This window comes from Moschus berezovskii, chromosome 27 (assembly GCF_049115385.1).
Source record: "Moschus berezovskii isolate FMDL1 chromosome 27, NW_MosBer_1.0, whole genome shotgun sequence".
NCBI lineage: Eukaryota > Metazoa > Chordata > Mammalia > Artiodactyla > Moschidae > Moschus > Moschus berezovskii.
Genome location: NC_142486.1, coordinates 39,831,007 through 39,855,938, shown reverse-complemented (window position 1 = coordinate 39,855,938; position 24,932 = coordinate 39,831,007). Strand labels below are relative to the sequence as shown.

Genomic DNA, 24,932 nt, shown 5'->3' with positions numbered 1-24,932 from the left:
TTTGCCAACAAAGGTCCTTCTAGTCAAAGCTATGGTTTTTCCAGTGGTCATGTATGGATGTGAGAGTTTGACTATAAAGAAAGCTGAGTGCCAAAGAATTGATGCTTTTGAACTGTGATGTTGGAGAAGACTCTTGAGAGTCCCTTGGACTGCAAGGAGATCAAAACAGTCAATCTTAAAGGAAATCAGTCCTGAATATTCATTGCAAGGACTGATGCTAAAACTGAAGCTCCAATACTTTGGTCACCTGATGTGAAGAACTGACTCATTGGACAAGGCCCTGATGCTGGGAAAGACTGAAGTCAAGAGGAGAAGGGGACGACAGAGGATGAGATGGTTGGATGACGTCACTGACTCGATGGGCATGAGTTTGAGCAAGTTCCAGAAGTTGGTGATGGACAGGGAAGCCTGGGGTGCTGCAGTCCATGGGGTCGCAAAGAATCGGACATGACTGAGCAACTGAACTGAATTATGGGATTGACACTGTATCTGACTGGGGACTGTTTCCCTAAATAGTACTATGAAACGGAAGGTGTGCAAATCTGAATTTCAAGCAAGGTTATGTGGACATGCTAAACAGGAACCAGTGAGATTGCCCGAGTCCACACAGTGTGGAATAGAAGGTGGGGTGCTGGCTCAGACAAAATCTCTGTGCAGGAGCCCTACGTGGAGTGTAGACTGCGGCTTAAGGCAAAAGCCTGTGAGCATGCCCAGCGATGACTACTGGGAATTTGAACTAGAGAGTTTCCAGGGTTATTTACTACAGTAAGCCCCCTACATATGAACAAGTTCCATTCCAAGAGTGCGTGTGGAGTCCAAAAAGCTAGCCTAGGTACCCAACTAACACAATCAGCTATGCGGTCTTATAATACTTTTCACTCAAATAATATATTAAAAAAAAACCACAAACAATAAAAGAAACATTTTTAATCTTACCACACTGTACCCTGAAAAGTACAGTAATACAGTGCCACAGCTGGCATACAGGGGCTGGGATCAAGTGAACAGGAAGAAGAGTTATTGACTGGAGCGGGGAGAGGAGGTGGGAGATGGTAGAGCTGAAAGGCTGGCAGCAACAGAAGACGGACAGCAAGCTGTAACGCCACTCGTGCCTTATGAGGCTGGATATGCCAATGTGCGCTTGCATCTTTGAAAGTTTGCAACTTGAAGGTTCCTGGGTAGGAGATTACAGTACCTAGTTTTCAGATGTTAACAGAACCTACCCCATGGCTGAAGGACATACAATGATCTTGAAACCTGAAATGTTCATAACGTCTAGGCAGATGCCAGAAAAATGCTCCAATGGAGACGACAGTGCCCAGAAAAGTCCCATCATAAGATGGAAGTGGTTTTCCCAGGATGGTGCTACCTGCGGAGACCGTCGGGAGCGGGGAGCCTCTTCTCTGAGGACTGAATCTGCATCTACGTGAGCAGTTCTGAATTCCACCTCTGCACAGCAAATGCCCCATTAACAGCTCTTAACTGACCTTCAAAGAGCTGCTCGGTCTGTGGATAGTAGTTCCCAGGTGAACAGACAACCTCGTCTTTGGAAGGTGACTACTCTGATCAAAGAAGGTGAGAACAGGTCAGTTTGCTGGGCTAACTGCAAGCTGTTTTCCAAGAGGTGATGGGAGAATCGGCAGTGGTGAGATTTCCAATGTTTTGGTTTCTGCAGACTCACAGTCAGGCAGGAGGGTGATGGAAAACTAGCTTCTTAAAGGGGTGCCTGGGGACTTCCCTGGTGGGCCAGTGGTGAGGACTCCTAGCCTGCACTTCCACTGCAGGGGCCTGGGTTTGATCCCTGGTTGGGACACTAAGATCCTGCAAGCTGAGAGGCCAGGCCAAAAAGAAAAAATTAAAAATAAATAAAAGGATGCCCATATTGGGCACAGCCCTGTGGAAATCACTTTAGAAATTTGAGGGCACTTGAAAGTAGGATAGGACATTTCAGTGCCCATTGCTGGAACCCTCTTCCAGCTTAATAAGTAGAGATTTGGTGTGTTCACTTAAGGTGGCCACTACCTGACCCATGAAACATGTGGACATGGGGTCCCTGCAGCAATACTGAGATGGGGCCGAATCTAGGCATGGTCCTCTTGTACCCCCTGCAGTGGTGGGTTCCCTAAGGGGCAGGACTGGATCGTGATTGGCAGGTGAGACTAATGCTGGTTGGGGGTGCACATGGGTCCTGCCTGGAACAGACCCTGACTCTGGGGTGGGCTGTGCTTGCCCAGTGGGAGATACAGATGCTCAGAATAACAGAAAAGATCTGGAACAGAAGGGACTGTGCCAGTTTGTGTGGCCGGTCATCATTTCTTCAGATCAAGGACCCCACTTGGTAGCCCGTGATGTCCAGAGTACCCATTTGCTAGGGAACTGGAGTGAGCAGTTGAAACACTAGTTGTTTAAAGTGGACCAGTAAAGAGCTGGGTTACACACCTCCACATGTAACCCCCCACTGGGGGATGTCTCTGTTTTTCTGGTGGATCTGGGGAAGACAAAGTGGGGAGAAATGCAGGTCAGACTATGCAGTTTTTGCCAAGGCAGAAAGATACCCATATACCAACTCATTTTTTTGTTTGTTTGTTTGTTTCCTGCCACACCACTTTTTTTCTTCCCATCTGGCTTCCCAAGTGGTGCTAGTGGTAAAGAACCCACCTGCCAATTCAAGAAACATAAGAGATGTGGGTTTGATCCCTGGGTCAGAAAGATCCCCTGGAGGAGGACATGGCAACCCACTCCAGTATTCTTGCCTGGAGAATCCCATGGACAGAGGAGCCTGGTGGGCTATAGTCCATGGGGTTGCCAAAAGTCAGACGCGACTGAAGTGACGTAGCACACACCTGCTCCTATGATCAAGGCTGCAAATACAAGTGCCCAAGACAGCGATGATTCCCAAATAAGAGACAGAAACACTACTTCAAACCTTATGTCATAATTCCTAAGTGCCTGCTAGGGCAACGTACGCCTTCATCCCCCGACAAAGTTAGTGTCGACAGTGAATGCAGCTACAGTGGTGCTGTTTAAAGACAGCTCACCAGCTCCAAGGCTGCATCCTGAGCCCTCCACCTCCCACCTGCTTCTGAGACAAAAACGGGCAGGCTCTTAGAGGCAGGCTCCCCTGGTAACTCTTGTGTACAGACCAAGCAAGGTGTAAATCAACACTTTGCTTTTCTTAAAAAAAAAAAAAGCTCACCAGTTCTGCACCTGTGTGACCACAGCCTCTGTGGGCAGAGGAGGGAGACACCGACTAGACTAACATTGCTTCCTGCAGTCTGGACCAGCACAGTAGCCCAACCTAATGTCCCTTCCAAAGGTGGAAGCCTTTGGGGAATCAATGCAGAGAAAGCGGAACAGGATCAGTGTAGAGAAGGCGGAACAGGAGCTAAGGGTAAAGATAAATTAATTATGTCATGAGGGAAAGCCAGTATTATATTAACGCCTTGAAAGAGGCTCAGAGCAAGAGATGATATTGTCTCTTAGCTCAGTTACAGCCAGATGCCCGGAAGGGTGAAGCCATTTGTGCCAAGACTACTCTTGCTTTTGGAACCTGACAAGATCAGATGGAAGCCTGCAAACTCACCCTGGCTTCGGATGGGGGTGATTGCTGACTGTGTGGAATTCTATGACACGACAGTGTCTTTCAAGTTACACATTGTTTTTTGGGGGTTTTATTTGGCTGCAATGATTGCAGCCCATGGGATCTTTAGTTGTGGCATTCAGGATCTAGTTCCCTGACCAGGGATCGAACCCGGGGCCCCTTGCACTGGGAGCATGGTCTTAGCCATTGGACCACCAGGAAAATCCCAGTGTTTCCCTGAGTTCTGTGAGCTGGTCTAACAAATAACTGAATCCAAGGAGGAGGAAGGCATGGGAACCTCTGACTTGTAGCCAACTTGGCTGACCTGGGGTGACCTGCAGACCTTCTGCCTGCATCTGAAGTGGGGAGCAGTCTTGTGGGCCTGAACTCTTAACCTGTGGGATCTTAGATAACTCTAGTTATGGTCAGAACTGAAGGACACCCTGGCTGGTGTTACACAGAACTGCCTGATGTGGGAAGAAACCCCACACATCTGGTATCAGAAGTGTGAGTGTGGCCGTGTGTGAGAGCAAAGGAGAGACCCAGGAGTAGAAGGGGACGTTTTCATTGCACACAGAGATCCGATATGGACTGAGCTGTGTCCCGAAATTCACAGGTTGAAGTCTTAACCCCCAGCCCCTCAAAATGTGACTGCATTTGGAGATAGGACTTTAAAGAGGTGATTAAGGTAAAATGAGGCCGTTGGGGTGGGCCCTCGTCCAGTGTGACTGGTGTCTATGAGAAGAGGGGATACGGACACAGAGACACCAGGGCTGCCTCGGCAGAGGAAGGCTCACTGAGGACATAGCCACCTGCAAGGTGAGACGCCTTGGGAAAAACAACCTTGCTTCCAGAAGTAAGGAAATAAACTGCTGTTGTTCGGGCCACCTGGGCTGTGGTGGTTTGTTCTGGCAGCCTCAGCGGCTCAGCACAGGATCTTGATGTTTTAGTTTGCATCTCTGCCTTGCTAATCCTGCTCACTATTTATTTTGTTTAAAACGCACACGGGGGTCCCATCGCGGCCCAGCTCTGCAGACCGCCCCCCGACAGGAAGTCCACCCCCGCTTCCTCCTCATCTTTTCCCAGCTGCTCGGCCTCCCAGCACCCGGCTCCCCGCCGGCTCCGGCGCGCGTGAGCGGCGGCTCTGCCTCCCGGGTCTCTTCCCATTCGCCCCCTCCTCCGCGCTGCGCTCCGACCGAGCTGCCACAGGCAATCCAGCTCCTGCGAGGATGTTGTTTAGTCTCTAAGTGATGTCCGAGTCTTTGCGACCCCGTGGACTGTAGCCGGCTAGGTTCCTCTGTCCAAGGCATTTCCCAGGCAAGAATAGTGGAGTGGGTTGCCATTTCCTTCTCCGGGGGATCCTCCCGACCCAGGGATCAAACCCGAGTCTCCTGCATTGGCAGTCGTATTCTTTACCACTGAGCCACCTGGGAAGCCTTGCGAGGATTTTAAAAGCCTAGTACCTGCCCCAAGGTAGCCCCCGGGTCTGGGATCTAGAGACGCTAGAACCTCGGCGTGGGAAGCAGAGACCCTCGCAGCCCACGTGGTTACGGGAATTATATTCGGGGACCACAGGCAGCCCCAGGCGCGCACACCGGGGCGGCGGGGGGCGGACGGTGCGGGGCTGGCAGGGATGGGCGGGGGCGTGCCGCGGCCCCGCCGAGCGGGAAGCAGCCTAGCCGCCCGCCGCCCGGAAATCCCGCAGCCGAAGCTCGGCCGCGCGCCCTGGGGTCTCCGGGAAGGGCGGTGGGGGGGAGGGGAGGGCCCCGAGCCGCCCCTCCCCCGGGCCCGGCGGCGCGGATCTGAGAAAGCAGAAGCGAGCGGTCCTCCGGAGAGTCCCATTGGAGCAGGGATCTGGGAAGAGAAACTTGCGGCCGGGCTCTCTGAAGCGCTCGGGGAGGCCCTGGATCCGGTAGGGTCTTTAGCCATCACCGACGACGGAAGGGTGGACCCCGGCTCCCCGCCGCGCCGTCTTCGCCTGCCCCGCCCCGCCCCGCCCCGCCCCGCCGGGCTAGCAGCTCCTGTCCAGACGACAGGCCGTAGGCGCGGACCGGACCGGTGCGCACCCCCGGGAAGCCGCGCCGCAGATCCGGAGCCCGCGCCTCCCTCACTTCCCGCGCCCTCTCAACCCTCCCGGCCCTCGGCTGGACGCCCCCGTGTCCCCCGCATCGTACCTCCCAAGGTCACCCCCTCGCCCGCTCCTCGTACCCGGTGCCAGGTCCCCTGAGCCTCTCCGGGCCCCCGACCTCCAGGGCGGCGCGGGGCAGGTCCCCGGGAGACCCGCTGGCCGCCGGGGAGGAGATCGCCATGCTCCGGCTCCTGGCCTTGCTGCTCCCGCTGCTGCAGCCGCCCGCGCGCGCCCGGGAGCCCTCGGCGCAGGACGTGAGCCTGGGCGTGGTGAGTGCAGGGGTCCGCCGGCTCCGATCTGCAACAGAGCTGAGAGGGGGGATCCGGGGTCTGGACTTCTGGATTCAGAGAAGGCTGGGGACGCTTTCCAAATGTCCAAAGAGTGACCGAAGGTGGAGACTGGGGACCCGAATCCTTGGATTCGTCAGGAGGTTGAGGGCCGGAGTTTGGAAATCTGAAAAAGGGTTGGGGTGGAGAGGTGGGGACTCTTGGGAACTGATGAACACTAGCAAAGCCCGGGCTGGAGGGCCTGGACCTTGAGATGGGGAGCAGACGGTTCCCCGGGGCTGGCCATGCCTGGTGAGACTTGAGGCTTCCAGGATGGTGGTTGGATGGGAGAGTCCCTCCATGAGCCTTTCTGCTTCCCCTGTTCCCACCTCTGGTCTAGGACTGGCTGACCCGCTATGGCTACCTGCCGCCCCCTCACCCTGCCCAGGCCCAGCTGCAGAGCCCTGCAAAACTGCGGGATGCGATCAAGGTCATGCAGAGGTTTGCTGGCCTGCCGGAGACAGGCATCCTGGGTAGGTGGCCCCCACCCCCTCCCCAGCCCTGTCTTGGCACCACACCCAGCCTGACCATTGTTGCCCACCCCACCAAATGCAGAGTCTAAACATCTGCATGTAGCTGAATCACCAAGGGCTATGAACATGCTAACCTCAGATCCCAACCTGGGAGGTGCTAAGACATTCCTGTTTCAGTAAATATTTATCAGGAATCTCTTCCCTATGAACTGACCTGTGAGGTCATTCCAGGCTCCACTGGTATAGTGGTGAACAAGGTAGAGGAGCTCCTCGCTCACACGGAGCTAAAAGTTCTAGAGGGAGAGAGGCACAGAGCAAGAACAGTGATGAGTGTTCTGAAAAAAAAACAGAATGCTAATGATCCTCAGGGGCTGGTCCTGCAGGGCAGATCCCTCTAAAATAGGTCAGGTGAGCTGGGAGGAGCTCCTGTGACATGGAGCATTCCTAGGACACAAACAGGAGGAAACAACCATGGGGAGATGTGGGAGGCGATCTCGCAGGCTGGTGCAAAGGCCCTGTGGCAGACACAGGCTTGCATGCCTGCGATGAAAGGCAGACTGCAGAGCTAAACAAGAGCCTGATTAGGGGCCAGGAAAGGTGTTTTGGTTTGACTTCAAAAAAAGTCACTGAGAGGGTTTGAAGGAGGGAGGCAAGGAGACCTGACTTACATTTTAGAGTTTCCTCTGCTTACTGGTGGAGAATGGAGAGTGGGAAGCACACAGACCAGTGTTCAGGTGAGGATGTGATGAGAAGCAGTGAATCCAGAATGTGTGTTTCAGAGGCAGAGCTGAGAGGCTCGTCCGTTGGGTTAAATGAGAGGAAGAGGGAAGCGGAGGGGTCCTGTCCAGAAGCGAGGGAGGTAGGAACCTTCTGGCCCCAGAATGTGCTTGGTTGCTCCTTGTCACCTCAAACAACGAGATGAGGTTGGACCTTCACTTGGAGCCGAGGGGACTGCTGGGAATGGAGCTGAGCTGGGCAGGGGGATGCTGGGTGACCTGATCTGGGAGGGGCTTGCCACCAGAGACCAGAGACCTGGCTGGCCCGGGGACTTTGAACTTGACCTGGATGTGATGGGGACTCGGGAGCTAGCCTGTGAGGTGTGAGTAGCCTCCCAGGGGCTTCCAACCTTTAAGAGAGGTGTTCTCCTGGCACCCCCAGGGTTCTTTCTCTAGAGTCCAGCTGCCAGGACTGAGGGAAGTGGGCCGCCCAGATCCTGGCCTGAGACTCTTGTGTCCAGCCAGGGCCAGGTGCAGAGGGCGATCGTACCCAGAGGGCAGTGCCATAGTTTGGTACGAGCTGGTGTTCAGAATCAGACAGCCTGGCTCCCAGTGCAAGCTGTGGGACCTTTGTGAGCAAGTGTCTGGAGCTCTTGGAGACTCAGTTTCCCCGTGGAGAATGTTAGCTCGTGCCTGCTGCTGATCCCCCGTCTGCCGCAACCTCTCCTGCAGACCCGGTGACGGTGGCCACCATGCATAAACCCCGCTGCTCGCTGCCCGACGTGCTGGGGGCAGCGGGGCTAGTGAGGCGGCGGCGCCGGTACGCTCTGAGCGGCAGCGTGTGGAAGAAGCGGACACTGACGTGGAGGTCAGTCCTGGCGCCCTCTCGACCACCCTGGGGCTGCCCGCTGGGCCCCAGCTTCATGTGTCTGCCCTCTTTCTGCAGAGCTCCTCACTTAGTCCTCCCCTTTCCAGGGTCAACTCCTTCCCCCAGGGCTCCACACTGAGCCAGGAGACAGTGCGGACCCTCATGCACCACGCCCTGACCACCTGGGGCGCCGAGTCAGACCTCAAGTTCCAGGAGGTGGGTTCGCAGGGGCCCACGGAGCCTGACATCCTCATCGACTTTGCCCGGGCCTATCACCAGGACAGCTACCCCTTCGACGGGCAGGGGGGCACCCTGGCCCACGCCTTCTTCCCGGGGGAGCACCCCATCTCTGGGGACACGCACTTCGACGATGAGGAGACCTGGACTTTTGGGTCAAAAGGTACCATCTCCCCTCTTCTGAGAGGTCCCCTGTCCAGATCTGCGTGTCCTTAAAAATGAAGTTCACATTATATTTACTGATGAAGGCTGTATCAGTTGGGCTTCTCCAGAGAAACAGAACCAGTAGGATGGGTGTGTGCAGGTGTGTGGAGAGAGTGATTTACTTTAAGGAACTGGCTCACAGAATTGCAGAGACTGGTGAGCTCCAAAATCTGTAGGGCAGGCCTGCAAGTTGGAAATTCAGGAGACTTGATGGTGCAATTTTGAGTCCAGTATTTGCAGAGCAAGCCAGCTGGAAACCCAGGCAGGCTTTCCATGTTGCAGTCTTTGGGCAGAATTCTTTCTTCTCCAGGAAACCTCAGTTTTGGCTTTTAATGCCTTCAACTGATTAGACTGCCCTGCCCACACTATGGAGGGTAATCTGCTCTACTTACTTATAGATGTTATTATTACTACTTATAGATGTTATTCATGCCGATAAAATAACCTCCATGACAACATCTTCACTGGTACTTGATCAGGCATTGGGGCACCCTAGTCTGGCCAAGCTGACACAGAAAATTACCCATCACAGAGGGGAAGTCCAAGTTGTGGCTAGGGACTCAAAGGGGCAAGAACACAGGTCTGCCAGTAGCTGAGTCAGAAGAGTAACTGACAGTTGCTACACAGGGTGTCTCAATTATGCGGAATCACAACAGAGGAAGTCCTTAAGCCTGGGGGTGCTCACACGAAGGCTGGCTGAAGGGATGGGGACTTCCTGGAAGCGGTGACTTTGCTTGTTTCACATATGTAGACAGTGCGTGCCAACTAGTGCCCAAGGTCCCACTCTCCTGGAGTGCCAGGGTGGGGGTGGGAGGGGACACATAAAGCACAAGCCAGTGAGCTCGCTGAGGCCAGGGGAGCCAGAGGTGGGGGTACGGGGGTGAGGAACGGCCTGGGATATTCGGGGCTGGAAGGCACACATGTGCTGTCGGGAGCGGACCGCAGAGGATGGAGGGCCAGTCTCATGTGATGAGAGGGGCCTGGGAGGGCACATGGCGGGGTCTGGACAATTGGATTCTAAAGGCAGTGGGAGCTGTGGAAGGTTTTGCATTCCAGATATACCACTGGTCGCCATGGGGGGCAAGATGGGGATGGGGAGGCAGGAAGGTAGCTGGGGGCCCAGGTAAGAGACAGTGGGGGTGATGGGGGTGGGGCCGGAGGGCAGCAGGCAGCTCAGAGGGGAGATTGGGATCTGATTGGATTCAGCAGCAAAGGGGTGAGCATGGCAGGATACCAGCCAGGTTTCTGGCTCAAAGCCCCTGGAGGATGGTGTCCCATTAATGCAGGTGAGAAGAGGGCGGGGAGGAGGAGCAGGCTGGGGAGGGCGGGTGAGCTCAGGTGTCTGCAGTGCCAGGTCGGTGCGCGTGGTGCGTTGATGGTCTGGTATCTTGTGCTAGAATTTGGATTCTTCCAACTTAAGTCAGGTTTCCCAAAACTGGAGCACGAGAGGAAAATTCTTGTGCAAGCAGTTTTGGGGGGCACATTCTCAGGGGAAAGGGAAGCAGGAGAGACGTGAGGGGAGGGAGTGGGGAGAAACTAAGCTAGGATGTGGTCTCAGCTTGAGAAGAGCCTGACCCTGCAGGGAACTCTCTGGAGCATAAATAGCGCCCCAGGGTTGTTTCTGCCTGGGGCAGGGGGCCTAGCTCTCCCACTCCCATCCCTGGAACTGCCAGGAGGGAGAGCCATTTGCTGGGGATGGGTCCTCAGGCTCTAGAGAGGGACTTAGGTGGGGTGGGGATAGCAGACACAGATCCACCGCAGGGAGGCTGTGTAACAGCATTTAAGAACTTGGGGTTGAAGCTGAACTCAATTCAGGGTTCCTCCGCCTACTGCTGCGTGTGCCAGTTACTTGGCCTCTGTGCTCAGTTTCTTCACCTGAGGAATGGGGATAATAATGGTATGTACTGGTCCCGTGGGCTGCAGATGAAACGAGTAATTCACCTACAGCCCTCAGCACACTGTTCACTGTCGGCCACTATGAGCTGGGTCTCCCAGCACATTTGAGAGTTGGTGGTACCTGGGGGGTCAGGTTCCAGGAGAAGGTAGAATGTTCAGAGGTGCGGAAGTCTCACAGTTCAGGGGAGGGCAGCAGGCGGGGGGGTGGGGGAGGGATGAGAGCAAATGGAGAAAAACTAGGTTGAAAGGTGATTAGGAAGACAAGCGAAGGAGGAAGTGGGCAGCACTGAGCAGGGCTTCAAGTCATCCAGTAAGTTACTTATGGTTGGATCTCGCCTTGTGGGTACAAGGTGACCTTCGTGCCCAATGGCTTGGTGGGTGGAGGGAGAATCCAGACCACAGGCATGAGAGGAGCTGAGCAACAGAAGGCTGAGTTCAGACCGCTGAGCAGAGAGCTTGCTGGGGGGGAGCGGGGTGTGGATGATGGGCAGACAGGTCCAGGGGGTGTCCTAGGATGAGGGAGTCTTGAAGACTTGGGGACAGTGGATGAGCCAATAGAAAGAGGTGGGGGACGAGTGCATGGATCGCAGATTAACGGATCAATGAACCGATGAACAGACACACGAATGGATGGAGGGACAGATGGATGCATGCATGCACGAGGGCAGAGATGAACGGATGGGTGGGGCTTTGTCCTTGTCCTGGAGGAGGTGAGTGAGGCAAGGATCTCTCCCAGGGCAGGGCAAGAGGCAGAAGGTGAGCTGGGGGGGATGAAGCTCTGTGCCCCATGCACAGAAGCTTACCGATGACACAAGCGACCTGTCTTGATGAAACAGGAAATTTGTCATCTAAGAGTTGCGGGCTGGGGCTGGGGCTGGGACTGGGTAGCACCTGGAGGGGCTTTGAGTCTGGATTTGAGGCTGAATGCGGGGAGCAAAGGAGCTGCCTGCTGAGGCCGTGGGTGAGGGTGCGGGGAGGTGCAGAGGACCCCCAGAGATGAGCACCGGGAGTCTCTGTGGCTGGATCTGCACGGTTGTGGTTGTGTAATTTCCCTAGCTGAGTAGCGTGACAAGGGTGCAAGGAAGGGGTGTGGCCAGAGGAGAGGCAAGGACGCTGAGGGGGGCAGGTGGTAAAATATGAAAAGGATCTACCTGATTAAGACACCAAATGTCCTCCATCCTGTTTCTTAGAAAAAGCTCGCAGCACATATTGAGAAAAGCCACAGTCAACATGGGAATTCATCAGTACTTAGGAGTTTGACTAAGACATCCGAAACCACTGCTGAGAAGCAGGACAGCCCAGCCAGGGTTCCGGCTCTGTCATTTAACTTGACCTCTGTGTGTCTCAGTTTCCTCACCTGTAGAATGAGGATAGGAGGTAGAAGTAACTGAGGACAAGCCTTTGCTGCTCTGCTTATGACTCACTCATCTTGTCCTTAGATTCTCACTTAGTGGCCTTGACGGGTGGAGAGAAATTTTGCTTTTCAGTTCACCAGTTTACTTCCAATAATTGCACTTTGACCATGACAGTAGATCAACCTGGGGGGGGGGGTGGGCGCTGCTTGTCTCTCTTGCTGTCTCTGTGCCTTCTTAGCCTCTCACTGGCTTGGGAATCAATGAGGAGCTGGGGTCCAGCCAGCAGCTGGGAGCGTGGAGACAGCTTGGTCCCGGCGCCTGGGCTGGGTCCCCAGGGAAAAGCCTTCTGTGGTCAGAGAGATTGGGCGCCAGGGCCAACGGGCTGTGGTTGGAGAGTGCCTGCTAGAGTTCCGAGAGATGCCGGCTGCAGGGGTGGAAAGGGGAGGCGAGGACTCCAGGGCGGGGGTGGGGGTGGGGGGGTGGAGGGTCTGGGAGGGAGGGATGGAGCGGAAATAGAGGACTGGGGGTCCTGGGCACTACCCGGGTGGGGATGGAGGGAGGGGGAGGGGGGCCATGGGGTCTGACCTCCGTTACCTGTGGGTGGGAGTGAGAATGGTGCAGAGGGGCGGGGCCTCGAGCTGTGAGAAGGGAGTTTCCCCAGAACTGGGGCTCCCTCAAGACAACCACACACCCAGAGGATCCTGCTTCCTCTAGAATGTATCTTTTTTTTTAAAGAATATTCATTTATGCATTTGGCTGTGATCTTCCTTGAGGCCCTCAGGATCTTGCAGCTTGCAGACTCTCAGTTGCAGCCCGCGGGATCTAGTTCCCATTGGGAGCATGGGGACCAGCGGGGAGGTCTCCCCACAATGTTTCTGTATGTTGCCTTCCTGGGGCAGGGGCTCCATCCTTATACAGTTGCTCCTTCCTCTGTCCATACCGTTTCCTCCTGCTCTTTCCCTAGTCTGCTCTGAAGTCTTTTCAGCCCGTCCCCCCAGGGTGCAGCATTACCAAACCAGGCTACAGGAGACTATCTACCAAATAAGTGCACCCTTGGAGAAGGGAAAAGATGACTCAGGGAGGGGGTCTGCGCAGAGGAGGCCACGGCCACCTCGGAGGATCTCCTGGCTGTCTGTGTCCACCAGAAGGCCCCTTTCTCCGGGGCTTCCTGGGGGCGCCAGGGGTGGGGGTGGGGCCCGGCTCCAGCGTATTCTCCCTTCCTCCCCAGATGGCGAGGGGACGGACCTGTTTGCGGTGGCTGTTCATGAGTTCGGCCACGCCCTGGGCCTGGGCCACTCCTCAGCGCCCGACTCCATCATGAGGCCCTTTTACCAGGGCCCAGTGGGCAACCCCGCCGAGTACCGCCTGTCCCAGGACGACCGCGAAGGCCTGCAGCAGCTCTACGGTACTGGGGGCGGCGGGGTGCTCGCCCCCTGGTGGCCGCTGCAGTAGCGTCCGGGGACCCAGCCCTGTAACCCTCTCTCCACAGGGAGAGCACCCCAAACCCCATATGACAAGCCCACACGGAAGCCCCTGGCTCCTCCTCTCCCGCCCCCTGCCCTGCCCCCGGACAGGTGAGTCTTCTCCAAGTAGGAGGCCTTGGATGCGCTCCCTCACCTCAGAGTCCCTGCCTTGTAGGATGCGGTCAAGGTTAAAAAAAGGAGCGGAACCCCGCCCCTCCTCTCCGCTCACCTCTCTTTTCCTTCCCAGCCCCCCCCAACCCCTCCCTGATCGATGTGATGGCAATTTTGACGCCATCGCCAACATCCGAGGCGAAACTTTCTTCTTCAAAGGTAAGTGACTTCCATCTCCCCGACCCCATACAGCTGGCCCGCCGCCGGGGCCCCGACGGTCGGAGGGATGCCGGACTTTCAGTGCCAAAAATGGGAAACTCCTGGCCCAGCGGGTCACCCTAGAGCCACTGCAGCCTTGATTTTTGATGGACCTGCGCCCCACCCCGTCCCCCTCCCAGCGGTGGGAAGGGAAACACCCCCCCCCCACCGCCCCGCACTGTGTCCAAGCCACACCCCGGTGGGCGAGGGGGGTGCGGGGAAGCGGAGGGGTGTACAGAAGGGGCAACCTCCTGCCATCTCATCTCACGCCCATACGCCCACCCCTTCTTCCTCCCCCCACTCGCCCCCCAACCCAGGTCCCTGGTTCTGGCGCCTCCAGCCGTCGGGGCAGCTGGTGTCGCCCCGGCCTGCCCGGCTCCACCGCTTCTGGGAGGGGCTACCGGCCCAGGTGAAGGTCATTCAGGCGGCCTACGCCCGGCACCCGGACGGCAGAATCCTCCTCTTTAGCGGTCAGTGGGGTCCGGGTTTGTGGGGTACGGGCTAGCGCCGGGCATGCGCAGCGCGCCTCACCCGCCCCGCGCCCCGCCCGCAGGCCCGCAGTTCTGGTCGTTCCAGGACCGGCTGCTAGAGGGCGCCGCGCGGCCGCTCACCGAGCTGGGGCTGCCCCCCGGGGCGGAGGTGGACGCCGTGTTCTCCTGGCCGCTCAACGGGAAGACCTACCTGATCCGGGGGCGGCAGTACTGGCGGTACGACGAGGCGGCGGCGCGCCCGGACCCCGGCTACCCGCGCGACCTGAGCCTCTGGGAGGGCGCGCCGCTGGCCCCCGACGATGTCACCGTCAGCAACACGGGTGGGAGAGCTCGTGCTCCCGGGGGACCGGGCGATGGGGGGCCAGGGGCCGTGGGGTGCTGGGGCCTGCAGAGCCCGGGGTGGGGGGAGAAGCGGTGCCGAGAGAGGGGTTTGGAGGGTGGGCAGGCGTGGACCAGTCCCTCAAACATCTCCTCCCTCCCCGCAGGTGACACCTACTTCTTCAAGGGCGTCCACTACTGGCGCTTCCCCAAGGGCAGCATCAAAGCCGAGCCAGACTCCCCCCAACCCATGGGTCCCAAGTTCCTGGACTGCCCCGCCCCCAGTGTGGGCCCTCGGACCCCCAGACCCCCCAGAGCGACCCTTAAGCCGGGAGGAGACTGCGACTGTCAGTGCGAGATCAGTCAGGCTGCAGGGCGGCCTTCGGTGCTCCTCCTGCCTCTTCTATCCCTGCTGGTGGGGGGCCTGGCCTCCCCCTGAAGGGGACCTGCGGCTGCCTCGAAGGGACCGGATCGCCCACGGGGTCCCCGCGGGTTGTGGCTGTGGGAAGTCTGCCCTAGGGGCGGGGCTCAGCCAGGATGCAGCTGGGGATGCCGGTGGAGCTAAGTCCAGGAGGCCGGAAACACAGGGCCGGCCCTGGCACTGAACACCCCTGTGTGCAGCCAACTGGGCCTTCCTCCTCTGCCCCTGGCCATGACCCCGCAGGACTCTGATTTTCCCGGAACACCTGGCCTTTCCCGGAGCTCAGGCGGCTGAATTCCTGCAGCCCTGGCCCCGCCTGCCAACAGCAGCTGTCCCAAGTGCTTGGTTCTTTACAGGACAACCCCACTCCCCCTTGCTGAGCAGGCTCTCCAGCCTCTGTCCCAGTCGAAGCACATTGGTGGGGTCCCAAACCCAGCTCTGAGACCACCCCTGAGTATGTGTCCCAAGTCCAGGGTGACATCTGTGGTTCACACGTGGGTGATGTTCCTGAGATGGCCCCTGTGGCCCATCCTTGGTTCTGGTCACCAAGCTGGTACCAGAACTGACTGCCTACATTCAGTAGGACACCCTCTTGCTCCTAAAACACCTCTCCCATCTCCACACCTGAGCCTCTGCCACCCCCTCCAGAACCCCTTGGCTTCCATCAGCTCGCTGCTGGTGGGAAGACAGTGGACTGGTCCCCTCTCAGTCTGGGGTCACTGCCTCCTCAATGCTCCTGGGTGACAAGTGGGTGGATCCTGGGCCACCTCAATGACCTCCCTCCCCACTGAATTCAGGATCTAAATGAGTGCCTCTACAACTCTGCTGCTGGAATCTTCCACACAGTATGACCCAGAAAGGGAGTTCTCTGGTGGTCCAGTGGTTAGAATCTGGTGCTCTCACTGTCATGGCCTGAGTTAAATTTCTAGTCCCAGAACTAAAATCCTTCAAGCCATTCAGTGTGGTCCAAGAAAAAGAATGACCTAGGGAACTTTAGAGATGCAGATTCCTTGTCTTCACTGTGAATACTCACTCTGCCTCTGAGGCCAGGAATCTGCATTTGAACAAACTGGGTTGGTTGATGTGGGAGTGGCCCCGATCTGCAAGGGACCAGGGCCAGCAGCTGCTATCTCTGGTCTCCGTCTTCCGACTTATGTGTCCCCACCATACTTTCCACCCAGGGGCCAACCTCTTCCTGTGTTTACAGAGCCCAGCTCATGGCCTGGGTGAGAGAGGTTCACCCCCATGGGTGGAGTCACATACCCACCATTTCTTAATGTGTCACCCAGCCTCAGCGGGCCCACAGTGTTGCCAAGAGTTGACCCAGTGGGCATGGAGCCCACCGTGGTCACGACCAGGCCAGAAGGAGGATGACAGCCAGGTGTCTTCAACCAGCCAGGGACCTGGGAATTCAAAGGCATGAGAAACCCTCTGGGCCTCTGTTAGGACCCTTTCTAAGTATGAGGAGATGGAAACTTGTATTTGAAAAGCTTGTCAGCCCCAAAGCAGGACAATAAAATAGGAGAGAAAACCCTTCATTTCCTCGGAGCAGTGATGGAGCCAGGCTGAAGTTTGGTGGCAGGAACATGACAGACCCGAATCACTGTTTTACCGAAGAGGCTGGAATCCAGCATTGATGGGGGACAGGGTGGCTGAGAATGAGCTGGAGGAGCAACCAAAAGTTGGTTGCAGGGGCCCAGAGAGGGATGTCCTGTGAGACATTTGAGGCTCTCACGGCGACAATGGACACTTCTCCAGCCTCTCAGACTTCATGAAGTCAGCTTCACAAAAATGCCACATCACATTGAATTATGTTATTTAAAGAATGGGTAATGAGACAAATTATTAAAATAGAAACACTTAAAACTAGTATTTCAAAGGGCAACACTGGAAAAGTAAAAAAGACAACCCACAGAATGGGGACAAAAAATTGCAAATGATATATCTGGTAAAGGCATGGAGCCAGAAAACTTGTACCACCTTTGTGTGTGTGCGTGCATGTTCAGTGCTGTCTCCATGGCTCCATAGACTCTAGCCCTCCAGGCTTCTCTGTCCATGGGGTTTTCCAGGCAAGAATATTGGAGTGGGTTGCCATGTCGTCCTCCCAAGGATGTTCCCTGACCCACAGTTTGAACCTGGATCTCTTTCATTGCAGGCATATTCTTTACCACTGAGCTACCAGGAAAGCCTCCAGAAATAGTCTAGTGGTACCTCAAAAAGTTAAAAACAGACTTAGGGATTGCCTGCTGGTGGGCCCTGGAGGATGATGGCTTAGGGGTGCAGGATGGTTTCTTGAGATGATAAAAGTGTTCTGAAATTGGTGGTGATGGTTGAGTAGTACTGTGCTTTAAAGTACGCACTTTCCTGGGTGAATTGTATGATATATGAATTACATCTCACTAAAACTCTGTTAAGAAAAGGGTTCAGTCCACAGTGAGACATGACATGCCTTTCAGGAGGTGGCCTTCCTGAGACAGATGTGGAGGTGCCCAGTGTCGCATCTCAGGGAGCCAGATCACCGGAGATAAGACCTGGAAATGAGATGTGCAGCTGAAGCAAAGTGAAAGCCATTCAGCTGTGTCTGACTCTGTGACCCCATGGACGATGCAGTCTGGAATTCTCCGGGCCATGATACTAGAGTGGGTTCCTTTCTCTAGGGGGATCTTCCCGAACCAGGGTTTGAACCCAAGTCTCCTGCACTGCTGGTGGGTTCTCTGCCCTCTGAGCCACCAGGGAAGCTTGCAGCTGAAGCAAGAGTGGCTCTATTGTCTCCCTTCCGCCCTGGAGTTCTGAGCTGGCTCCTGGGTGTGGGAAGGGAGTTTCAGCAACTGAACGGGCTCCTAAGGGGCAGGGGATGCAGCTGGGGTCTAGTGGATCCAAGAGAGACTTTCCCTGAGGAGCGGGATTCTTAGGTGGTCCCCATGGGGTGCCCACGGGTGGCCCATCAGGAGGTCGGTTCCTCTTCAAGGATATTAGACACTGAATCGTGTTGCCCTAAATTCACAGTGAGGTTCTAACCACCAGCACCTGGGTCTTTGCAGGGAATCAAGTTAGCATGAGGTCCTTAGGGTGGGCCCTGATCCCTTATGACTGGTGACCTTATGAAAATGAGGAATTAGGAGACAGATACTTGTCTAGGGAGGGCGCCATGTAGACCTAGAGATGCCGTCTACACGCCTAGGAGAGAGGCCTGGAACACATGCTTCCCGCAGGGCTCTGAGAGCAACCACTACCCGCTGACGCCTTGACTTCAACTTCTAGGCCCCACTGTGAGAGGAAACGTGTGCTGCTGAGACCCGGGTCTGTGGCTCTTTGTTATGGCGGCCCTGGGTCTCTCAGACAGATGCAGGCCATGGCTGTGAGGGGCTGTGGTCTCAGGGGAAGGTGGGCCAGGCTGTGAGACACAAGCCCCGTGGTGCTGGCCAGGGCCATAGAGACCCCTGTCATGGTAACTGAGGACTGGGGGCCCGAGCAGGGCTCAGGAGACCCTGTTCAGCGGGGTCCAGATGGTCAGCAAGGCTCCTTCAGCCCTTCTGAGGGACACATCCTGTGTGTCAGGCACACGGGCCCGGCCCCTGCCCTGGATGCTGGGGCCCGTGGGAGAGTCTCCACCTCAAGGCCCTTGCAGGTCCTGTGACTTCCTGAGGGCAGGGGGGCTACAGAAGCTTCTCAGGATGTGGAGTGGGGTGCAGTCTGTTCCAGGGCCCTGGTTGGCTCCTCCCGAAGCTTCCTCAAACTATCGTCCCAAGTCTGGGCTTTCCCCTGTCCCTCCTTGCGCTCGAGCTGGTCGGGGGAGGACACCGCCCAAGCTGGGCTCCCCGGACCCTGAGTGTAAGGGACACACCCTCACGCCCCGGCTCCTCAGACCTCTGGCTCCACACCTTCCCTTTCTTCTGACTCCTCCCCCACCCCCCCACCCCCCCACCCCTCTGTTTCTGCTTCTATTTCCGTTTCAGTTTCTGTCTCACTCACAGCTGACCCTGCCCCCTCCCCCGGCAGGGCTCCACCCTCAACGCCCCTCCCCCGCCGGCTCTTAAGTCGCTGGTGCTCAGCGGGCAGCGGGGCAGTGCTCAGCTGGAGCTCTGGCTGCAGGATCTCAGGTGAGGGGCTCTGGGGAGCCGGCATGGGGGTGGGGGAGACCTGCAGGCGGAGGGCCCTCCAGGGTGGTGGGTGAACCCGCTTCTCTGAAGCACTTTTCCTCACACTCTTCCTCCACCAGGTAGAGGACCCTAAGCCACCATGTGTTTCCAAAAGGTGAGTGAGGAGATGAGGGAAGAGTGGGCCTGGAGTCTCATCTGCCGCCTGTCCCCTTTCCCACCAGCTCAGCCCCAGCCCTGCTGAGTGCTCTGCGCACAGCATGGTCGAACACCCTGCTGTCACCATCCTGAAATTCTGGATAATTGTTGACAAACACGCTACAGTTTCCTGTTGCTCTGAGCCCTCTCCTTATGTATCAGGTCCTGGCTGTGGGACTGGGGCTCCTGCTGGGAGGTCGGTTTGCGGGGCAGCTCAGTGTGGGGTCCTCTGTTGGGACCAAGGAAGGAGCGATGGGCCAGGGAGTGAGAGCAGGAATTAGAGTAGTCATGCTCATGGGGGAGCCGTCCTCGGGCTCCTTCTAATGCTTATTCCTGTGTATTGAATTTCTTTTGTCTCTGAGGGATCTTTGTTGCAGCGTTTGGGGTCTAGTTCGCTGGCTAGGGGTCAAACCGAACCCCCTACACTGAGTGCTGGGAACCTTGGCCCCTGGACCACCAGGGAAGACCACCACCCTCACCCCCATCCTTTCTACAGGCTGGAAACCCCCGGCGGTCCAAGTGTTCCTGGAAACTGAAAGCATTTCTCTCAGGGCCTGGATCAGCAGCTGAAGCCACGCTGAGCTCAGAGTCTATTCTTTCCCTTTGGGGAGCCCTCTGCCCTCTGTACCAATCCCCCATCTCAATTCTGAGCGTGATGAGATGCTCAGGGGCTCTGGGCCATGGAACACCGGGATCTGGGAGTGGTCATCGCGGGGTGAGCCAGGCTGAGCGCTCAGGCCTAGCGAGAGGACAATGCGGGCAGCAGAGTGTCCCCACGGACCCGTGAGGTGTTCCCTTGCCCAGTCGTGTGTGATGCTGGGCTGACCGGATGGGCCCCTGGGACACAGGGTGTGCAGATGGGACCCCTGCACACGCTGTGAGCCGCACTGACCACCCAGGGCCAGGAGGGCAGTGTGGATGCGCCAGATTCCCGCCATTATGTGGAGTCTCCGGAGGGGTCTGTGGGGTGCCGCCCACCTCCGAAATGGAGTCAAGTGTCTGGAGGGGAAGGGGCTGGGGGCCGGGGATCTGCAGGGTCAGAGGTCGGGAAGATTGGCCACAGGGCCACTGTCACCGTCAGCGCCTCAGACAGGAGAGGTCAGCGCCAGTTCCTCCCTGGTCAGCTCTCAGCGGGACCAAGAAGCGCTGGGCATCTGGGAACCAGGTTGACCCGCCTACTCCAGGGCAAGGGTCCTCCTTGGGGGTGTGTGTGTGTGTGTGTGTGTGCGCGTGTGTAAAACAGGTCTGGGTGGTTACAAGGTCAGAAGCCCGCGTTTCACTGTTACCTCCACAGGGAGCCCCACGTAACCTGGCTTCTCTGAAGGCCAACATGGTAAGAGGCTCATCCCCACGTATAGCTGGGGGCTTGGGAGGCCTGGGTTCTGCTGGGTGAAGCCGAGAACATTCTGGCCCACTTGGGACCCAGCAAGGAGAAGAACAGAGCTTCTTTTATTCAAGTCTGTCTCTGTTCACAGCACAGAGTTGTGGATGATTTCTGTGATGCAATGGGAAACGAACCAGAAGAAGCACAGGTGGGCCAGTGCGCCCCAACCCCCACCCTGCCCAGTGTGAGGGAGGTGGGGTGGGTTCACGGTCACAGTGATGAGGGTCACAGCTCAGTGCCCAGTCCTTACACTGCACAAACGCACACCTCTGTGGCAGGTGAGTGCGCAGGGAGGGGATACGGAGGCCCAGGAATGCTGAGCGAGGGGTCCAGACCACAGGGTGACGAGGGCAGGGCAGGGCAGGGATGCCAGAGCATGACCCCCAGGTTGAGGGTTAGTTATTGGGGTGACTGGGCAGAGATGAGAACTAGCTGGGGCTTGGGGTTCAGGGTGAAAGTGAGAGAGGGTGGGGGTGTTTTAAACAGTGTTTTTTTCCCAACAGATGCAGACAGGCCTAGCAGAGATGGAGGTGAGTTTGAACCTTGCCCCCTGCTAAGGGTAGTCCTCAGAGTTGGATCAGCCAGGGTATGGGGTCTGGGGCCCTGGCTCCCTTCAGACTCACCTGGATGCATGGGAGGCCACAGTGGGGACCACTGACCTCAGCAGCGAGGCAGGAGTGCAGACTGTACACTTCCTCTCCCCAGGAGAAATGCAGCAATTACATCTGTGAATTCATAGACGATCACATTCAAGAGACCCTTCCAGTGAGTTGGAGCCACTGTCCCAGCGCCTTCCTTCCCTCCCCACTGGTCTCTCTCCTTGGTGCTGCCACGTGTGCACAGAGCTCCCTGGAGAGGGGGATGGGGGGGCCCCTGAAATCTCAGGTGGTGCAGCCTTGCGGGCATCAGCCTCCCCACACAGCGCACGGTGGCCAGAGCCCTGGACTCAGCTTCCTGCCTATGAGTCCCGTGGGCCGGGTGCTGGGTTCAGAGGCCAACCACCTACAGGCAGGTACAACCAAGCACCAGGGTTCATTCTTTGAGGAGAACCCAGGGGCGAGGCCCAGTCTCTGGGAGAAGTGTTCGCGTCTGCGGAGCTGTTGGCCAGAAGGCAGGCAGTTTGCATTCATGGGCTTCTGAGTCCCAGCATCTCCCAAGGGCTGGGAGGCCTCAGTCAGGTCAGGACCAAGGTCTGCCCCGCCCAGGGTGGGCCCCTGAACAGCCCCCCATCCCTGCAGGAATCCCTGCAAGAGTCCAGTCCCTTGCTTCAGGAGGCACGGCAAGAAATACGCCGCAGAATCCAGAGACCCTCAGTCTCTGCCTGTCTGGAGGTCCAGAATCCGGAAGAGAGCATCTGGGCCAGAGCCCTGCGGGGGTTCCTGAACATTCTGCAGGGTTTCCTGCAGGGATGTCAGGATGTGCTCACCTGGCTGTGGCAGAAGACAGTGGCCTTCCTAGAGGCCATCTGCAGTGTGGTGAAGACCGTCTGTGGAGTGCTGATGGATTTCTGCTCCGCTGTGGGGCAGCTCTTCTGCAAAACCCTCATCCAGGTCTAGGAGCCTCATGTGGTTCTGGAGGAGCCCCACCTCATCCTGAAGGCCTTGCACATTCCCCTACCCGGAAACCATCTTCTGAAGCGACCTTTGCCTTCCTGCTCACCCTTGACCCATCCTTTAACTGCCCCCACCTCCTGTCCTGCAGGGACAACACCACCACATCAGGCCAGGTTTTCCTTCTCCAGGTCTGACCTGTCTGTCAGGGAGGGGGATGCTCTGCCTACCTAGGGATGTGGGAGAGGCTTGGAAGCCAGGAGGCCCCAAGGACCAAGGTGCCTGCCGTGGGTCAGCATCCCTCAGTGTCTCTGCCTGTTGCTCCAGACCCTGTCAGATGGGGCGATGAGCTTCTGATTCTCAGCGAGGGTGACCCCTGAGGGCCGGCTGTGGGTCTAGCAGGAGGAGGCAGTGGTGGGCCCTGACCCTGACGTTAGTATCTTAGTGCCCTCATCATCCTAAGGGACCCAGCCTGCTGTCAGCTCAGGCCCCAGCGGGCCAGGAGACCTGGAGGAAGGCTCTCCCTGTCTCCTGGACCTGCCCCTTCCTATCTGAGGAGGACAGCAGCCTGTCTGGGAGTTCCTCGTGGCAGAGCCCCATTCCGGCCACACCCTTCCCCCTTCACTTCCAGGGGGTCCCTCTGACAGGCCTGACACTGGCCGGAGTTCCCTCCTGCAAGGAGCCGCCCACTGCCAGGCCCTGAGCAGCCTTGACTTCCTGGCCCTGTCCTTGCCTCACCTCCCCATCAGTATACAAGTCTTGCAGACTTTCCCCTGCATTCTCCAGCAACCCTGTGCTAAACCTCCACCTGACTATTTCTTTTTTTTCTTTTTACATAATGACCTTACTTCTGATATACTACTTCTCACGACGGAGATGTTACTTTGTTGATATAAGTAGTAAGGTTTTTTATGTTTAACATTAAATTTCTTCCCCGTTTCAACGTCAATATGAGTTTTTTTTTATTGTTGTTGTTTTTAGATTAAATCTTTTCTCCAGTTCAATGTAAGTTACATGAAATGCATTTGCTAAACATTTTCCCTCCCAAAGAAATGTTTTAGTTTTTGACCAATGATATTTGATATGTGCATGTACAATATAAACTCGGGAGATAACAGAACAAAATCCAATAAAAATATGGAGCAAAGCATCCTCCATGGTGCAGGAGGGAGTGATTTTAATGGAATGGTGTAATTTCCTAGGATTCTGGGCATAAGTTTCTTTCTTCCTATGGAGAATTCTGAAACAATGGAAGGACTGATGCTAAAGCTAAAACTCCAATACTTTGGCCACCTCATGCAAAGAGCTGACTCATTGGAAAAGACTCTGATGCTGGGAGGGATTAGGGGCAGGAGGAGAAGGAGACGACAGAGAATGAGATGGCTGGATGGCATCACCGACTCGATGGACATGAGTTTGAGTGAGCTCCGGGAGTTGGTGATGGACAGGGAGGCCTGGCGTGCTATGATTCATGGGGTTGCAAGAGTCGGACACGACTGAGCGACTGAAGTGAACTGAACTATCAGACATCTCACTTCTTTGACCTTTTAACTAGCACATGTAAATTATAGACAGGAGTTTTCACTGGGTTATTTGTTGTAAAAAAAAGACGTTTTATACTCCATGTAGCATAGGGTATCCTTTTGAAACCGTTAGGTGGTATTTCATGGGATCCCAGGAACTCTGGTCCTTTATGTCTCAGCTCAGAAGGAATTCACCAAGAGGCAAAAGGAGCCTGGCAGTCTACAGTCCATTGGGTGGCACAGAGTCGGACACACTGAGTAACCAATGCTCTCACTGACCTGTCAGACCCCGTCTAATCAGCAGGACACTGCTCTGCCTCACCTCGCCTGCACAATAGTCCTGGGCTGCTGGCCAAGCTCCTCTCCCACCAGGGTCTCTGCACATGCTGCTCCTTTTGCCTGGGAGGCCCTCCTTTTTCTTCTGGGGCAGCCCTGGCCCTCCATTTCAAGCCAGGTCCCCTCAGTGCCCTACCATGTTCCCTGGCACATGGGTGGGCTCAAGAAATAGTAATGCCTTGATATGCTGTGTGTGCGGTCGCTCAGTCATGTTCAACTCTGCAGCCCCATGGACTGTGACCCACCAGGTCCCTCTGTCCATGGGATTTCCCAGGCAAGGATTCTGGAGTGGAGTGTCATTTCCTTCTCCAAGGGATCTTCTGTGCCCAGGGATTGAACCCAGGGCTCTTGCATCTCCTTCATCAGCAGTCAGGCCCTTTACCACTAGTGCCGCCCATGCTGTGGGTTCTCCCAGTTCCTCAGTCTCTTAGATGGCCTATCTTTTCTCCTGGAAACGTTCTTCCCAGGAGTCTTCAACCTAAACCTGTGACATGTGGGGACTCCCGTAGCCCTGTCTTCCTCCCAACACCTAAACGACTGACCCTCCCAGCCTCAGGCTCAGAGGTTTCCCTTCCAGCTGTGCCCAAGAAATACCGCTACTTTCCAAATCCAGTTGCCCTTCAAGGATATCAGAAGTCGCAGTCGCACTGTGTCCCCAAATTCCTATGCTGAAGTCCTCTGAATGCCACGTCATCTGGAGGTGGTCTTTACAAGGAATCAAGATAAATGAGGTCTTTAGGGTGGGCCCTAATCCATTATGACTGGTGACCTTATGAAAATGGGGGATTAGGAGACTCATACATGTCTGGAGAGGATGCCGTGTGGACGTGGAGATGGCTATCTACAAGCCTAGGAGAGGCCTGGAACACAGGCTTCCCTCAGGGTTCTCAGAGGAACCATACCTGCTGACACCTTGACTTGAACTTCTAGTCTCCACTGTGAGAGAATAAATGTGTGTTGTTGATACACAGGTCTGTGGTTCTTTGTTATGGTGGCACT

General features: G+C 56.3%; 2 protein-coding genes across 4 annotated transcripts; both read left to right on the top strand.

Annotated features, from left to right (window-relative positions):
• Positions 1-5,304: 5,304 nt before the first annotated feature.
• On the top strand, positions 5,305-16,383 carry MMP25 (matrix metallopeptidase 25). The gene is made up of 10 exons (XM_055409299.2): positions 5,305-5,977; positions 6,375-6,507; positions 7,956-8,091; positions 8,199-8,491; positions 13,012-13,188; positions 13,273-13,357; positions 13,494-13,576; positions 13,933-14,085; positions 14,169-14,426; positions 14,592-16,383. The coding sequence occupies exons 1-10, from the start codon at positions 5,888-5,890 to the stop codon at positions 14,861-14,863; spliced, it is 1,680 nt and encodes a 559-aa protein (XP_055265274.1). The 5' UTR covers positions 5,305-5,887; the 3' UTR covers positions 14,864-16,383.
• A 2,449-nt stretch (positions 16,384-18,832) lies between these two features.
• IL32 (interleukin 32) lies at positions 18,833-23,023 on the top strand. Of its 3 annotated transcripts, XM_088832861.1 has the most exons (8): positions 18,833-18,945; positions 19,065-19,099; positions 19,637-19,855; positions 20,435-20,473; positions 20,616-20,672; positions 21,028-21,054; positions 21,230-21,289; positions 21,763-23,023. In XM_088832861.1, exons 2-8 carry the CDS (start codon positions 19,085-19,087, stop codon positions 22,078-22,080), a joined length of 735 nt encoding a protein of 244 aa, XP_088688987.1. In that variant the 5' UTR covers positions 18,833-18,945; positions 19,065-19,084; the 3' UTR covers positions 22,081-23,023. The 3 variants fall into 3 exon arrangements, with proteins under 3 accessions (XP_088688987.1, XP_088688988.1, XP_088688989.1); XM_088832862.1 differs by lacking the exon at positions 19,637-19,855 and having other exon boundaries at positions 18,865-18,945; XM_088832863.1 differs by lacking the exons at positions 18,833-18,945; positions 19,065-19,099; positions 19,637-19,855 and adding an exon at positions 19,167-19,336.
• The last annotated feature ends 1,909 nt before the right edge of the window (positions 23,024-24,932 follow it).